The sequence below is a fragment of the Ochotona curzoniae genome, unplaced genomic scaffold (assembly GCF_017591425.1).
Source record: "Ochotona curzoniae isolate NIBS_2020 unplaced genomic scaffold, NIBS_Ocur_1.0 scaffold_4701, whole genome shotgun sequence".
NCBI lineage: Eukaryota > Metazoa > Chordata > Mammalia > Lagomorpha > Ochotonidae > Ochotona > Ochotona curzoniae.
Genome location: NW_024467122.1, coordinates 34,305,737 through 34,323,747, shown reverse-complemented (window position 1 = coordinate 34,323,747; position 18,011 = coordinate 34,305,737). Strand labels below are relative to the sequence as shown.

At 39.8% G+C, this 18,011-nt stretch overlaps 1 protein-coding gene across 5 annotated transcripts in view; it reads left to right on the top strand.

Moving 5' to 3' along the window:
• Nucleotides 1-18,011, top strand: part of SCFD1 (sec1 family domain containing 1) — an 82,855-nt gene that overhangs the window by 17,360 nt on the left and 47,484 nt on the right. For all 5 annotated transcript variants that reach the window (XM_040969267.1, XM_040969264.1, XM_040969263.1 and 2 more), the window contains 4 exons: nucleotides 5,320-5,409; nucleotides 9,766-9,821; nucleotides 10,401-10,486; nucleotides 12,607-12,706. In XM_040969267.1, the coding sequence (XP_040825201.1) occupies nucleotides 5,320-5,409; nucleotides 9,766-9,821; nucleotides 10,401-10,486; nucleotides 12,607-12,706 (332 nt within the window). The remainder of the gene's footprint in view (nucleotides 1-5,319; nucleotides 5,410-9,765; nucleotides 9,822-10,400; nucleotides 10,487-12,606; nucleotides 12,707-18,011) is intronic.

Below are 18,011 nucleotides of genomic sequence, written 5' to 3'. Positions count from 1 at the left end.
GCTATGGCATGCTGACTTATTGAAATTAAACAAAATCCCTGAAAGTGTTTAAGTGTTTGTAAAATTTCCTACATGGCAGATTTTTCTTTTTTTTTTCTTTTAGATTTTCTTTTTATTTTTTATCGGATATACAGAGAGGAGGAGAGACAGAGAGGAAGATTTTCCATATGATGATTCACTCCCCAAGTGACCGCAATGGCCGGTGCTGCGCCGACCCGAAACCAGGAGCCAGGAACTTCTTCCGGGTCTCCCACACAGGTGCAGGGTCCCAAGGCTTTGGGCTGTCCTCAACTACTTTCCCAGGCCACCAGCAGGGAGCTGGATGGGAAGTGGAGCAGCTGGGATTAGAACTGGCGCCCATGTGGGATCCTGGCGTGTGCAAGGTGAGGACTTTAGCCACTATGCTATCATGCCGGACCCTACATGGGAGATTTTTGACAGTACTTGGTATTTGTAGAAATATATTTCTAATTAATTCATATTTAAATAAATTAGCATCTTACATGTCTAAATTATAATGTTATTGTTAATTATAAAATAAACACCTTTACTTTTCCTTCATTGACTCCGATCAAATAGATTGTGTTTTAATCATTTAGCAAATTTATTCTGAAAACCTACTTTGTTCAGTTTCCTTAAGCATGTTAAATGATGAGGCAGATTTCCTTTTTTTTTTCCCAAAGATTTATTTATTTTTGTCTGAAAGATTTAGAGAGAGGAGGAGAGACAGATCTTGCATCCACTGGTTCACTCCTTACATGGTCACAATGACCAGAGCTGGGTGGGTCCAAAGCTGGAATGTGCAGCCTCTTCTGGGTCTCATAATGGGTGAGCGCCCTCCCAGGCACATTACCAGGGAACTCCTACTCCGCGGTGTCAGCCTCATAAGTCAGGCAGATTTCTAAGAAGTAAACCCTGCCCAAATATTTGAATAATTCTTTAATAAAAAATAGTTAAATCTATAAGTATCAAAATTTCATTAATCTTTCAAATACCAATTTAATTACATTTTCTTACACCTGTAAGCTTTTTTTAAAAGATTTATTTATTTTTATTGGAAAGGCAGATATACAGAGAGGAGGAGAGACAGGAAGATCTTCCGTCTGATGGTTCACTCCCCAAGTGACCACAATGGCTGGAGCTGTGCTGATCCGAAAGCCAGAATCCAGGAACCTCTTCCAGGTCTCCCACATGGGTGCAGAGTTAAGGATCTGGGCCATCCTTGGCTGCTTTCCGAGGCCACAGGAGGGAGCTGGATGGGAAGCAGGGCCGCTGTGATTAGAACCGGCAACCATATTAGATCCCAGCACACGCAGGGTGAGGACTTTAACCCCTACACGCTGGGCCCACACCTGTAAGCTTTTAAAAAAATTTCATACACAATGCTTGCAAGGGGCAGGTGTGTGACCTAATGATAAAGACACCACTTGGAACCTGGCCTCGAGCCCCGGCTCCACTTCTTTTGGAGCCAGCAGTTCTCTGTACTTGGCTCTCTGCTGCCCACACAGGAGATCCAGACAGTGTGTGGCTCCTGGCCCCGCCCTGGCTGCTACTTGCATTCAGGGAGAGATTGAGCAAATGCAGCATTTCTCTGTCTCTGTCTTTCAAATAAAAACAGTAAGAATTTCTTAAAAAGTTACAAGTGTGAAATTGCTAGTTTTTTTTTTTTTAAAGATTTATTTTTATTATTTTTTCATTGGAAAGGCGGATATACAGAGAGGAGAGACAGAGAGGAAGATCTTCCGTCCGATGATTCACTCCCCAAGTGAGCGCAACGGGCCGATACTATGCCGATCCGAAGCCAGGAGACTCTTCCGGGTCTCCCACGCGGGTGCAGGTTCCCAAAGCTTTGGGCCGTCCTCGACTGCTTTCCCAGGCCACAGGCAGGGAGCTGGAAGGGAAGCAGGGCTGCCGGGATTAGAACCGGTGCCCATATGGGATCCCGGGCGTGCAAGGCAAGGACCTTTAACCACTTGCGCCACCACGCCGGGTGCTAGTTTTTTTTTTTAAAGGATTTTATTTTTTATTGAAAAGAGATTTACAGAGAGGAGAGACAGAAAACGATCTTCCTCTGATTCGCTCCCCAAATGGCCGCAGTGGCTATAGCTGCGGCAAACCTAAGCCAGGAGCCAGGAGCATCTTTCAAGTCTCCCACAGGGTTCCAAGGCTTTGGGCCATCCTCGACTGCTTTCCCAGGCCTCAAGCAGGGAGCTGGATGGCCTGCGGGGCTGCTAGTATTAGAACTGGCACCCATGTGGGATCCCGGCACATCCAAGGCAAGGACCTTAAACACTAGGCTACTGTGCCGGGCCCAGCATTGCTAATTATAAAGTATAATCCTATGGCCAGTTAGCCAGATTTTCAGTGATGAAATAGTCTCTTGCCTTGTGTTAACCGATGGATATTTTAAGCATTGTACAATGTAAGCTCCTTGGAATAGCTTTGTGAAGTGGCTGATGCTGTTATTCCCATTTGCCAGAGGGGAATAATGAGGCATAACTGCTCCGTAAGTAAATGAGAAAGTGAGAGAGCCGGGTTTCTTTAGTCAGCCTGATTATATAGATGACACTCCTAACCATTATGCAGTTAGAACCCAAATCTTCCCCAACATCGCAAATACTTGAAAATAGAAACCAAATGTTCCTAAGCATAAACCAATGTATTAATACTACAGAGCTTATTTATATATCATATCTTTTTCATTCTAAATTTTCTGTGGATTAGGATCTTATTTATGTAGTAGTGGAAATGGATGTTATTTCGTGTTGAAGTTACTGTGACTGAAGTATGTTCGATTGAACATTCAGTAGGACGCGGGACCCAAGAGCTACAGGCTTCTGTGTAGATTTTACCTGTTCCCCTGATGGATGGAGTGAAATGGGCATTTCCAGGAGTTAATGTCCCCTGCGTTTATTTGATACACATATCCTTGTGCCATCTGATTTATATTGATGGAGGTTGTAAGAAGTCAGTGGCAGTGTATTTTCTTCAGCCAGGTTCTGTATTGCCTGATTTTATTATTATTTTATTATTATTTTATTATGATGATGATGTTGTCTGAGTGGACTACATTTTGTTTAGATACTTGGATATATCCAGTTGGATTATGCTTTTCTATTATGTTAATTATAATTTATGAAATTTCTGTTTTGAAAATTCGGTATTTGACAGAGTGAGAGAGAGATAAAGACAAAGTTTTTGCAGGTGTTGGTTCACTCTGCAGATGGCCCAATGGCCAAGGCTGGGCCAGGCCAAAGCCAGGAAGCAGAAGCTTCACCCAGTTCTCCCACATGCTGATTAGGGACTCAAAACTTGGACCATCTTCTGCTACTTTTCGCAGACCATCAGGGAGCTGGCTTAGAAGTGGAGCAGCTAAAGCTTGAATTAGTCAGTGCCCGTATGGGATGCTGACATGGCAGGAGGTGGCTTTACCCACTGTGCCACACAGGCCCTTGTATGAAATTTTGTATTTGATTTCATATTCAGGATATTGAGAAATTCAAAGTACTACATAGCGGCTGGGCATTTGACCTCGCGATGGAGACAGCTGTTAGCATGCCCACATCTCGCCTCGGAGGGGTTACAATTTCCGGCTTCAGCTCCTGAGTTCACGTTCCTGCTACTGGAGACTGTATCACAGTTTGATGGCTCAAGTAGTCTGCCCATGTGGGAGATCCAGCGTGAGCCCTCAGCTTCCAGCTTTAGCTTGGCAGCCATGCAGAAATTTGGAGAATTAAGTAATAAAATAAGTTAGTTTCTCTCTCTCTAGTATACATGCAAACATAAATAATTAATAATTGAGAAAACATATGGATAATAATTTAGTTCTTCTAATCACCTGGGAGAGCATTTTCTTTGTCAGACATTGGGTCTAGATATCGTGAGAGAAAGACTGAAGAAGTACACGCTTTGTAAGGAGTTTTTACCGTGATGCTTAATGAAGCAGAGCCCCGAGGACGTTTTGTGTTAGTCGCGGGAGTCACTTGTCAGAATTGCAGAGTTACTTCCAATCTGTTGATTTGTTCTGTAAAAGAGCCAGGAATCTTTCAGACCTTCCAGAGAAACTGCTTTTTCATCTGACATATATGCAGGGGGATTTTTATTCCCACTGAAGTGCAGTGGCTCCTTTATGGATTTAGAAGCTAAATTTATGGAGCCATTCCTGAAACTTCAGCGTCTGATGTTGGAGAGCTAGTTCCAGGCTCCTCAGCTTGGCCCAGCACTGGCTACTCAGCCATGTGGGGGAGTGAACCAGTGGATTAAGGATTACTTTCTCTCTCTCTGCCTTTCAAACAAGCTGATTAATATTAAAATAATTAAAGCAGTTTTTAAGGAAAAGAAGAAAGTAATGTGTTCTTTTTTTATTTTGATTTGAAAGGCAACTTTAGAAAGAGACAGAGATCTTCCATCACTGTTCACTTCCAAAAGGGCCACAGCAGCTGGAGCTGAGCCAGTTCGGAGCCAGGAGCCAGGAGCCAGGAGCTTCTTCCCGGTCTCCCGCACGGGTGCAGGATTCCCAAGGACATGGGCCTTTCTCCACTGCTTTCCCAGGCCACAAACAGAGAGCTGGATAGGAAGTGGAGCAGCTGGGACTCAGTGCCAGTCCCCGTAGGCAGAGGATTAGCCTGCTATTAATGTAGCTTACCATGCAAAAAAAAAAAAAAAAAAAACCCACATATATATGATAGTAGTTTTGCCTTATTTGATTTACATTGTCTTTTTCTAGAAGGGTAGGCATTTACTCCATTAGGACTCCAGTGCCCTGTTTTAGAGTACCTAGGTTGGATTCCTGACTCTGGCTTCTAGTTCCACCTTCCTACTCAGGTTGACTCGGGGACCAGCAGTGATAGCTCAGGTGCTGGGTTCCTGTTACCCGTGGCAGGACGTGGAAGAAACGTCCAGCCCACCTCTTGCTGGTATTTGGAGACTGGATCAGGATATGAGGGTATTTCTTTCGGCCTTGCCTACTCTCTCCCTCTCTGCTGCTCAAATAGTTGGATGAAATGTAAAAGAATTTTGAGTCCATGTAATATAGTGTTTATGAATAAAAGTGCAGAGTACAGTATTTTCATCTGTGCTATGGCTGATTTCCTTTGACAGCATTTTATTTTTTCACATTATACTTTGTTAATGAAGTGATTTATCTTTTTTTCTTTGAGATAGTACAATTTTCAACTAAAAATATTAAAGCAAAAAATTACACTTGAGTATCTTATCAAACTGCATATTAATAAGGAGTTTGATAGTCTTCAAAGTGTAATTGGAAGAGAACAAATGTTGATGGTTTCTTTTTCCCCTCCGTCACCTGTACCACGTCAGCCATTAACAGGCCGGATATCACAGACACGGAGATGGAGACTGTGATGGACACGATTGTCGACAGCCTCTTCTGCTTCTTCGTCACTCTGGGTAAGTCGTCCTGTCCTGGTTACTTCCAGGTGCCGCCTTTATTCCCCACTCGTTTGAGTATGTGACACTAAGGCGGTCTCACTCTCCAGCCTCTAGATACTGTCGAGTTGGAGAAAATTATGTGCGTATGGTTATTTCAAACAGAATTCATGACTGGGTGTGCTAATTCCTTTAGTTACCAGTTAGCAGCTGTAATGAGTTGTCTCCTTAGCTATTTTTGATAATTGTAACATTCTAATTTTTTGTTTAAAATGGTTTGTGGTGACTTCACTTGTGTGCCTGTTAATTTTAATATTCACAATGGAAAAGATCAAGTAGATGTATGCCTGAGAAGTATAAAAGTAAATGAACAAGACTTCAGGAACACTCAATTTATGTAATAATTAGTTAACTGAACTCTGCAAATGTTTTCAGTGGTTCTTTGGATCATCTTAAATTAGAGTGACATGGTTTTCAGTATCTAATACCTGACTTTATGCCTCTGTGCTTCTGATCTGCTTAGTAACCTAATTGTAACATTGATCTATTTGAAAGGCAAGGAAGAAAGTATATGAGAGAGAAATATCTCACCTGCAAATGTCCACAGCAGCCAGAGCTGAGACTCGATCCATGTCCACCCCAGGTGCCAGTGGCAGGTACTCGGCGCCTGGTGTCATCACCGGCTGCCACTCAGGATGGGACGTTGATGTGGGAAGCAGGCACCCTAAACAGTCACTTCATCTCAGTACCAAATTCCTGCCTACACAATGTTAATTTTATGAACACTTTAAGCTTTTTAGTTAAAATCCTCATACTAGCTTAATAAAATACTCTTTCATTTCAAGCTGAGAAAATTAAAGAGATAAACTGCATATTTTAGGCATTACACAAATGTTTAGAAAATAAATGTGCAAATTTGGGGATTTTGTCCTTTACTTTGAAGTCGTAAAATCCAGTCTGCTTCTTCACCTCCAAGCCCCATGTTCTCTGTTTTGTGCTTCACATGCAGTGGAAAGTACTCTCTGGGGACAGACGGGTCACAAACCTCTGGCCTGTATCACTCTTGCCTGCCAGTGGTACCTCCCTCCAGTCTTCCCTGGGGCTCTCACTGCCTTCAAGGAGGGTTTTTTGGTTTGTTTTTTTGTTTTTTGTTTTTTGCTTCTTGTTATTTTTTTAAAATTTCATTACCAAAACCACATGTGTCAAGTTTTCATCATTAAACAGTTACTTTTGTGCCATGACAACCTATTCAGTATCTAAAATTTTGCTTATTGTGATCTGTAAGGTTATTTTCACTTGGTAATAGCTATATTTCCAAGATTAGGGTAAACTGACAAAAAGACATGAGAAGGTAGTTTTTTTTTTTTTTCTGTTTATTTTCTCTGTTTAAGAGAAATTGAAATTATTGCTGATCTGACAGTAGGATGTCAGCATTAAATTGTTGAATAACAACAAAAAATGTTGCTATGACGTAGTGGGTTATGACACTGGCATCCTTTGTGGGTGCTGCTTCAAGTCCCAGCTATTCTCTCTGATCCAGCATCCTGGGATTGTGCCTGGGGGAGTTAGAAAAAGATGATTCAGATACTCAGGCCCATGCAGATGCAGTTCCTGGCTCCTGATTCATTCCGCAAATGTGGCCCTTTGGGGAGTGACCTGGTACGGGAAAGATCTCTGTCTCCGCCTCTCCCTTTTGTCTTTCAATATATGTATATAAAACCGAATTTCAGAAGTGTGTAAAATCCTATCATTTGCATGTATTCACACATGCATACACTCATAGTTACTAAAAAGTATGTAGCAAACAACCTGGAAGCATCCCTTTCTAATTCTTAATACCATTTTGGTAGAGTAAAATCAAGTGGGTTAACCTTCTGCATCTCTAAAGTTATTTAAATTTTTTATGATCAGCATGTGTTAGAATTTGGGCCATCAGAAGAAAACAGTTTCAATTGCGTTCCTGTAAAATCTAAACTAAACAGGTTTATCATAGGAAATTATCAGTTGTACCAAGTTTATTTTATTTTCACTTTTAAAAGATTTTCTTCTTTGATAGTCAAAGTTTTAGGGAGAGGGAAAGAAATTGAGAGGGTCTGTGCTGTGGCTTAGCTGAATAAATCTGCCTGCTGGACTGGCATCCCATGTGGGTGCCAGTTCCTGTCCCAGTTGCTCCACTTCCAGTCCAGCTCCTTGCTTATGGCCTGTGAAAGCAGAGGATAGCCCAACAATTTGAGCCGCTGCACCCATGTGGAAGATCTGGAAGAGGTCCTGGCTTTGTTTTTTTTTTTCTTTAAAGATTTATTTATTTTTATTACAAAGTCAGATATCCACAGAGGAGGAGAGACAGAGAGGAATATCTTCTGTCGATGATTCACTCCCCAAATGACCACAATGGCCGGTGCTGCACTGATTCGAAGCCAGGAACCAGGAGCTCTTCCAGGTCTCCTACGTGGGTGCAGGGTCCCAAAGCTTTGGGCTGTCCTTGACTGCTTTCCCAGGCCACAAGCAGAGAGCTGGATGGGAAGTGGAGCTGCTGGTACCAGAACCGGTGCCCATATGGGATCCTGGCGCATTCAAGGTGTGGACCTTAGCCACTAGGCCATGCCGCCGGGCCCAGGTCCTGGCTTTGATCAGTTCAGCTCCAGCTGTGGTGGCCATTTGGGGAGTGATGCAGTGGATAAAAGCTCTCCCTCTCCTTCCCAGTCCCTCCTTCTTTCCCTTTTCTCTCCCTCTCTCTCCTCTGTATATAATGCCTTTCAAATAAAAATAAATATTTTAAAAATGATCCTGCATCCACTGGCTCACCTTCCAATGATTGCAACATCCAGGCCTGGGCCAGGCTGAAGCCATTGAACCAGGAGCTGCTTTTGTGACTCCCCTGTGCGTAACAGGAGCCCAAATACAGTGTCTTTCCTGCTTTTCCCCAGGTATGTTAGCAGGGATCTGGATTAGGAAAGAAGCAGCCAAGGACATGAACCTGTTTTCGTAAGGGATGTTAGCACTGCAGGTGGCAGCATTAGCCACTACGCCACATGCAAGTTTATTTTGAGATCTTCAGAGCAATTGATTTTCTTTTTGCTGTTATGATTACAGCTTTTGATAAATTATTGCAGTATTAAGAAATAAGAGGCCCACTGATTTCATTTGGTAATAAGTTCAGGCCTGCTCTCAGCAATATTTCACATTATGCAAAGTATATGATTTTCTGTTACCTTTTAAGTTAGTTTTTTCAGTATCTGTTTTTATTTGGATGGCAGAATGACAGAGGGATGGAACAAAGTTTTCTGTTGCTGATTTATTTCCCCACATGGCTGCCGTGGCCAGGGATGGATCAGGCTGAAGCCGAGAGTCTAGAATTCCATCCAGGTCTCCCGCGTCGGTGGCAGGAACCCAAAGACTTGGATGATCTTCTTTCCCAAGTACATCGGCAGGACTTGAACTGGCATGCTAGTGTGAATAGCAGTGTAGTAGGAGACAGCTTAACCCACTGTGCCACATTGGCCTTTTAATTGGTATTTTTTAGTACTAAAATCTTTTAATGTTAGTCAGTTCTTTATGTTAGTGTAACAAAATACCTGAGAAGAGCCTGCTTACAATTTTGAAGGTCAGGTTCAAGATCTTTAGCTGTCTTGGTTGACATCTGGTGATGGCATTCATGTAGAGAGCTTCCTAAATCGGTACAGATCACCACATGGCAAAAAATAGGGATCAAATGGCCACTTGTGTCTGTGGTCTCTTACAAAGTCACTGGGGGTTGGGGCACAGAGCAGGGAATGCTCCACCCCAACACATCCACCAGATCAAGTCACTTGGCTAAGGCTTTATCTACAAACTCCATGATTAGATCAGGTTTCCGTGCTGGTGGAGCCCTCAATGTATGATTTGGGAGTCCAAATCTTTAATACCATAGCCTTGGGAGACGTTCAGTATCTAAACACGTATTTAAACCACAGCACCTTTATTATTATTGTTTATAAAATATGCTAAAATAGCAATTCCATACTACTAAATTAGCTAAACATTTTTCATTCTTTTAAGTCAAATCTGAGGTCCTTGAGTTGAGAATAAACTTCGTTCATAGAAACTGCCTGCTTGTTAGGGGTAAGGGAAGATCAAATGCTATTAGACAACCCACTGAAATATCCAGTCATCCTGATTGATCCATTCTATAGAAGAATGGCTTTTTTGCCCTAATATGTGAATGAGAAGGTTCATTTCTGAAACTTTGTTTTTACTGTTGATATTATAAATCTTTTTATGTGTCTAACCTGAAATTGTGCCCATCTGTTGTATCTTATTTTGACACTGAAATATTTTGTAACTGACCATTTTCATTAAAAACCAAAGTTAATCCCAACATTTTTTTAAAAAAAATAGGTGCGGTTCCTATAATCAGGTGTTCAAGAGGGACAGCAGCTGAGATGGTAGCAATGGTGAGTTCATGCAGATGTCACTTGGGGATAAATAATACTGCCTCAGTTTGCAGTAGTTACCTCCAGTGTTGTTACATGATGGTTACGAGTTACATAGTACCAATGGCAAACATTTATCTTATTACATGGGATTCCACCAGTGATGAACACGCAGTTTGTACACCAATGTGACAAGTGAAAATTATTTACTTGATTGTGCTAGTCCAACCACACTTTTTTTTTTACCAGACTGTATATTCCTCAGTGTTTTTCTCCAAGATTTTATACTTACTTTATTCTCAAAATCATTAATATTTAATGTCATTAGCAAATATTTATTACAAATCATAACTTTTTAAATGGTAGACATTTTACTAACATACTACATTAATAAATTAAACATTCTTTTTTTTAATTTCCTTTATTTTATTAATTACATTGCATTATGTGACACAGTGTTATAGGCACTGGGATTAAAACTACTGTTTTATAAATAAATACTAAGTTTCTTGGATATGAAGCTAAGATCACATTCCTACATGAAGTTTGTAAAGTTATATGATACTATTTTTAAAGTTAATCTATAATTTGATTTTTCAGAAACTAGATAAGAAACTTCGAGAAAATCTAAGAGATGCAAGAAACAGTCTTTTCACAGGTGACACACTGGGAGCTGGCCAATTCAGGTATTATGTTAGTTGATATAATATACTGATAATATTCATAAATACAATGTTAGTACACTAACAAATAGAACATCTTCAGAATTCTGTTTTTCTTATAGAATACCTTTATCTTTGCAGTGAGTTTGTTTCATAATTTTTAATGAGGAGTTGGATTTTTGACAGATCATTCTTGAAACAGGTGGAGTATTTTATTCAACTGACCTTCTGGTAGAAATTTCTGTTGCTTTTTATCAGTAGAAGAAGTTTTTAAGTTTATATGATTTTCAAGGTCTGAAGTCATTTCCTTTGAATCATTATCAAGCCTTGGAATTAGAAAAAGTGAACAACTTTAAAAGTATATATCTGTTCTTCTTTCATTGTCAAATTTCTGTTTTTACATTGAAATGCTAATAGCTTACACTTACCAAGCATCATTGTTGCCATTAGTATTTCTGATAATAGTGAGTAATGCCAAAGTTTGTGACTGCTCAGTTAATACTGAATAGAAATAACACAAAAGCCTGTACATTATAAAGTACCTGGATTATTACTACTAATAGACTGTATTGGGTTGAAGAAGTAGAGGCCTACTCAAATGGCTGAGAATTACACGAGGACACTGTACTTTGCAAAATTAATCCTTATCCTCAGTGTAAGTGAATTAAGAAATAAATCCTGTAAAAATGAACTTATGCTTGGAAAACTAATTGCCTTCTGAGGAAGAGTAATCTCAGGACAGCCCCTGCAGACGTCAGGTCGGTGTTGACAGCTCATCATTTGATTGTACTGACATGTTTCAGTTGCTTGGACAGCTGTCTCAGCTCTTATATTAAGTTTTCTTATTCCTGATTATTTTTCAGAATGTTTCTTGGTTAGTAGAGCAAAAATACCAAGTTTTCATCGATTTTTAACAGAAACAACTGCTACATATGCCAAACCATACTAATACTTTTTTTAATAATGCTCCTGAACCTTAGAAGCTAATATAAAGGCTCTAACTATTTTATTTGAATACTTTTTAAAAATGTTCCCATTACAATATAGTTGTCTTTCTAAAGTTCACTGAATATATTCCTAAATTATTTTAAACAGGGAGTAGCAATTATTTTGAATTTTGATAAATTTGAATTCAACCACTGCAAGCTAGTGATTCTTAACCAGCAGTAGTTTTTGCCCACCATAGACTCTGGTACAAGCACTTCTAACAAATTGTCCAGACCCAGATGTCGGAAGTGCTAAGCTGAAGAAGCTCTACTGTAGCCCAGCCCCCGCCACCTGCCCTGCAATAACATGATAGCAGGTAGAGAGCATTTCACTCCGACTTTTACGCAGAGTTAGTGCAGCTAGGAAAGCTCTCCGATTGGTACCCGAAAAGGTGTAACGAATTACTAAAATGGATGTCTTGAAATAAGTAGGCAATATGATCAGATAGTAGTAACTTTAAAAATGATGTGCACCTCAACTACAGCAGTGCCCTTAGAGCAAATCTCTCAAACTTCTGTAGACACAAAGTACTGAATACCTTTATGCCGTAGTTTTGAATATGAAGTCCGTTTCAGAGCTAAATTGTAGTAACAGAAGCAAACAGTACATGAAGAGTCAGATGCCATGTCTGTTAAGTGACTGATCATATAGTTAGATACCGTTGGGGCATGATGTCATTTATGCACTGTTACGGGATAGCATCTGCTAGCATCTACTTTGAAAAATTTATGTTTATGGAAAGTTATGGTTTGCAATTTATGAAGATGTCAAATAGCTGTATAAATTTATAAGACCTGGTTTTAATTGCTTTTTTTAAGTTGTAATAAGTATTTTTCTTTGCCTTTTTTTCATATGTGCAAAGTTATAGCTGTGTAGAAGGTACTTACAATTTTATTTTCTATAGAATTATTCTGTGAAATCATTTGTGTAGATTGTTCCTTCAGGAAGAATCACTACAGTTTGACATTATCCCTAAGCTTTAGGTAGCCCAAAGCATTGCTATATTTAACTTACCATATTGAAAACAGCTTTTTAAAACAAAGTATTTTAGTATTATCTATATTACCACACTATTATTCATATCAAAACTGTGTTGGAAACTGTTAGGTGTGTACACTTGTATCAAGACTTAAAGATTTTTCTTCTGATATTTACAGCTTTCAAAGACCTTTATTAGTGCTTGTTGACAGAAACATAGATTTGGCAACTCCTTTACACCACACTTGGACTTATCAAGCATTGGTGCATGACGTACTGGTAAGTGACTAATTATAACACTTATTACTAACATGTAGCATTCAGTGATCCCCCTCAATTCAAAATTAACAGCATAAATGAAAAAAAGTAGAGCTTAAAAAAAACCCTAAAGTAATATGGATGCCAAAAACTAGTGAGGCATTCAAGTTTATAATTCCTTACTCATGGTTGTGTCATTGACAGTGATGGGGGAAAGGGAGTGAAGGAAGATGAGCAGCAATTGTTTTACATTTTTCAAACTACATAAATAAATGTGTTCTCCCTGGGAAACAAAACTATATATTTTTTCCTTTTTCTCTAAAAGTCAGTAACCTCATTTTATGGTAGAAATTTGTAAAGAATACATTGTGTTAACTCTTGTTTTCTGAAATAATACTGTGTATCTGATTTTATGTTTATAGCAAAAGTTTGTCCTTGCATGTTAATCTAAGTATTGTGTTAGGCATGTGTTACACGCATGAATAAAACACAGCCCCAGTCTCCAAGGCAAGGGAAAGAGCATAGACAAATCATTTCTCTGAAGACACTAAGTAGTAGGTCCAAAATAATCTCCATTTATTAGAAAGATTGAAGTTAAACAGTTTGTTTTTGGTATATTCTTTTTTTTTTTGAGATGTTTTATTTTTTGAAAAGCAGAGAGAGAAGGAGAGACAGCAAAAAAGATCTTTCATCCACTAGTTTATTCCTCAGATGTCTACACTGAGCCAAGACCTTGGAACTGCATCCTGGTCTTCCACATGGATACAACCAGAAGGACTTGGGCCATCTTCCACTGCCTTCCCTGACACAGTAGTAGGGAGCTGGGTCAGAAGTAGAGTACGTGAGTCCAACTGGTGCTCACAGGGAATGCCTGCATCGCAGGGAGTGGCTTGACTTGCACACCATGACACCGACCTCAGAGCTACGCAATCTGATGCCAAATCATTGGCCCTGAGAAAATAGCAGCTTAGTATATAGTACAGTCATTGCAAGATTTCCTGAAATGTCATATAAAAAGAAAGGGAAAGATATGCAGTAGGTAAGTTGGTTTAACAATCTTCAAAACCTAGATGTTAGCTCTAAAACATTGATGAAAATAAGTATGTATAAATCTGATAAGAGTCCTTTGTTGTGGAAGAACGGAGAAATTGGTTGATTTCTGGAAGGGTGATGGAAGGTCAGAAAATGTGTGTGTAGTTTTGTGCATATTTTTAAATTGTTACTGTCCATGATACAGTTTTGTAGGTATGGGAATCCCTGCCTCCACCTTGCCTTGCTCCCTCCCCATTGGCTAACCCCACTTATCCCCTCCCCCCCGCATATTATTACCATAGTAGACACCTTCAGCAGTAGTCACAAGTCCAGCATTGTGCTTTGTGGTGTATCATAACATTTAAGTGTAGACAATGGTAGATAGTCTAGTATCATATTATCAATGTGTATTTAACAGTTTCATTGGAATTTCCCCTTTATTTGGGAGTAGAGATATATACTGCAATATGTTTTCACTTCCTGCTATGCTAGTCTTCATTATATAGTTCATCCATGAGAAAAATATATTTACCTATAAATCTGTTTAGCATTCTCCATGATTGTTGCCTCATGTTAGAGGCAGCACATAATATTTGTCCTTTGGGGATTGACTTATTTCACTGAGCATAGTGATCTCCAGTTGGGACCATATTGTTGCAAATTGTATAATTTCATTTTTTTTAAATGGCTAAGTAGTATTCCTTGGATTTCTTTACCCATTCCTTTTTCACTATTGTGGATTGTGCTGCTATAAATACAGCATTTCAAGTCACTTTCGCATATGCAGATTTCACTTCCTTTCGATCCATTCCAGGAGTGAGACAGCCAGGTCATGATGTAGATGAATTTTCAGTTATCTTAGCACTCTACGTACTGAGTCTCAGAGTGGCTGCACTAGCCTACACTCCCATCAACAATGTGGTAGGATACCTTCCCCCGCAGCCACATCAGTAGCGGTTATTAGTAGATTTCTGAATGTAGGTCAGTCTCACTGGAGTTAGGTAGAACCTCAATGTGGTTTTTATTTTTATATTCTTAATAGCTAGAGAGTAGAGCATTTTTTCACGTGTCTATTAGCCATTTGAATTTGTTCTTTTGAAAAATGCTTTCTAATTTCCTTCTCCCATTTCTTAATAGGGCTGTTTGAGTGTCTAAAGTTCTTTGTAAGTCCTGGATGTTCGTCCCCTGTCAGTTGTTTAACATACAGAGATTGTCTCTCGTTCTGTTGGTTGCTTCTTTGTTTTGCTGATCATTTCCTTTGCTGTACAGAGGCTTTTAGTTTGATGTAGTCTCTCTTGTTTATTTTGGCTTTGGTTGACTGGTCTGTTGGTGACTTTAAGTCTTTGCCTCTCCTATATTTATGTAGAGTGCTTCCTATGTTTTCCTCTAATGGTTTAATGATTTCCGGCTGCAGATTTAGGTTCTTCGTCCACTTGGAGCTGATTTTTGTATAAAGTGACAGGTGGGACTCTTGTTTTTACTTCATGCTGATGTCCAATGTTTGTTGAAGAAACCAGTCTTTTTCCCTGAATGATTTTCAGTTCTCTTTTCAAAGATTAGTTGGCTGTATGTAGGTGGGCTCACTTCTGGGTTTCTGTTCTGTTCTCTTGATCTTCTCTGTTTCTTCACAAGCACCAGACTGCTTTGTTTAGCACTGTCCTGAAGTATGTCTTGAAGTCTGGGATTGTGATTCTTCCAGCTTTATTGTTCTGAATAGCTTTGGCTATTCATGCTCTCTCATGTTTCCAGATGAGTTTTCTTGTTTTCTGTCTGTGAAAAGAATGCTGTTGGAATTTTTATTTTTATTGAATCTGTAGATCACTTTTAATTCTGGAGACATTTTATTTATTTTTTAAAAAAATTTAATTTTGATGATTCTACCAACTCAGGAGCATGATAAATTTCTCTATCTTTTAATGTCTTCAATTTTTTAATGTTTTGTAATTTTCATAATAAAGGTCTTCCGTGTCTTATTTGGTTAGGTTTATTCCAAGGTATTTAAGGTTATCTGCTATTTTAAAGGGAACTGTACTTACAAGTTCTTTTTCTGCCATGGAATTGTTTGTGTATTCTAGGGCTATCAATTTTTTTTTATTATTTTTCTTTTTTTTTTTAAGATTTATTTATTTATTGGAAAGTCAGATATCCAGAGAGGAAGAGAGACAGAGAGGAAGATCTTCCGTCCGATGATTCACTCCCCAAGAGAGTGCAACGGCCGGTGCTATGCCGATCCGAAGCCAGGAACCAGGAACTTCTTCTGGGTCTCCCACACAGGTGCAGGATCCCAAGGCTTTGGGCCGTCCTCGACTGCTTTCCCAGGCCACAAGCAGGGAGCTAGATTGGAAGTGGAGCTGCCGGGATTAGAACTGGCGCCCATATGGGATCCCGGACACGTTCAAGGCGTTCAATGCCCATGTCAGTGGGCATTGAAGCCTAGTTCCTCCCAACGAGCTCCATTAACTAGCCCATACGCATGCCACCAGGTGCCACTCTGTGTAGCCATACCTGCCCCAGTCCTGGTTCTCATGTTCACCAGTGGGATTGGTCACCAAGAGGGAGGTGCCCACTGTTACCCTACTGGGCCCACTTACTCCTAGATCTTGTTCTCTCCAGGTGGTTCTGCAGTTTTTAACTTGACAGAATTTAGAACCACCAATTTTTAATTTTGTTGATTTTTTACCCAGTTACCCTGCCAAACTCTTATGAGTTCCAGTGGCCACTTTATTGTCTCTGTTGATTTTCCTATGTATGGAATTGTGTCAGCTGTAAAGAAGGGCAGTTTTAATTCCTCATTTCCAATTTTATTTTTAATGAGAAAAATAGTTTGTATTTGGAATGATCAAGTTATTGTTGCAGATTATGGTTTGTCCTGTAGGTGGCATTTATGACGAGTGTAAAGCAGGATTTCTCAACCTTGCTGTCACTGACAACTTTGAGCCTGATCATTCTTTGTTGTGGGGGATGTCCTGTACATTGGACGGTGTTTAATGTCATCTCTGTTCTCTGTCCTTCAGATGTCAGTAGCACTCCTTCAGTTGCGACAACTAGAATGTCTTCAGACATTACCACATATGCCTCAGAGGACAGGACGGGACAGGAGTGCCCCGATAGAGAACCACTGTTACAGGCTGCTGAGAAAGCTAGAGTTGGGAATGGGAGGCTGAGATATTTAGGGATCATTTATGATTACTGAACTTGAGTTTCTCAGGCTTTTTCCTTGGTAGAGGAAAGTAAAGTGCAGGATGCCTTGAGTGCAAAAGATAAGACATGTGCAAATAATTGCAGTGTAAAGGGGTAGGCTGTCTGCTTTCAGAGAACTGAAATAGGATTTTGAGTAGATACTCCCCACAGCCCAAACACATCTCTCAGCATGTGCATTGGCAGGAAGCTGGAATTGTATCCACATCAGGAATTCAAACCCAGGCACTTATGGGATCCAGGCTTGCCAATGGGGGTCTCAGTTGCTAAGCCAAATGCCTGCCCCACACGTGACTCTTGGAAGAGGTTAGTCACAGTAAACTGTGCGGTTTAGAGTGATCCGAGAGATAGGAACCAACTAGCTGAGATGTCATAAATTATAGCCAGGGTATTTCTTACAGATTAACACTACTGTTTTCCAAATTTCCTTAGAACTTTAAAAATTCTTAATTATACCCATTACCTCCACAAGATGGAGTGCCAGTTCTAGATAGGAAGCGTTAACTTAAAATTGAAGCTTGCTTTTTGTGTCGAGTAACTCCCAGAAAAATCTGGATCCTTGATAATTATAGATTAGACTTGGGAGCAACTAAAAATTCAGTCTTCTTGTTTATCAGAAGGATGATTGTCATATAAAATGGAAAATAGCTTTGAAAAGCTGCACACTACCTCTTTTATCATAATGTGAAACACAAAGTATATAATTAGATTATCGTTCCTTGTTTCCACATCCTGTTTGGTTGTTTAGCTGCAATGAGGTTATCCTCAATCAGAGGGATGGGCATTATTTCTTTTTGTCCCCTGCTACTCCTACTATTTGCAACATTAAATCAGAGTTTATACCAATATACATAGACACTTAAAGCTGACATTGTTTTGCTTTGTTTTTTTGCCACTCAAGAATAAACAGTGGGATTCAAATAAAGGCAAACTTTATTGCTTATGTGTCTACCTGGGAGAAACAATGAGCTCGGATCTAATGATTCATTCCCAAAATGGTCCCAGCAGCCCCTGAGTGTGGCTGAAGTTGACCTCTAGTACTCAATCCAGGTCAACCACAAGAACTGGCAGGGACCCAACTACTTAGCCATCTCTT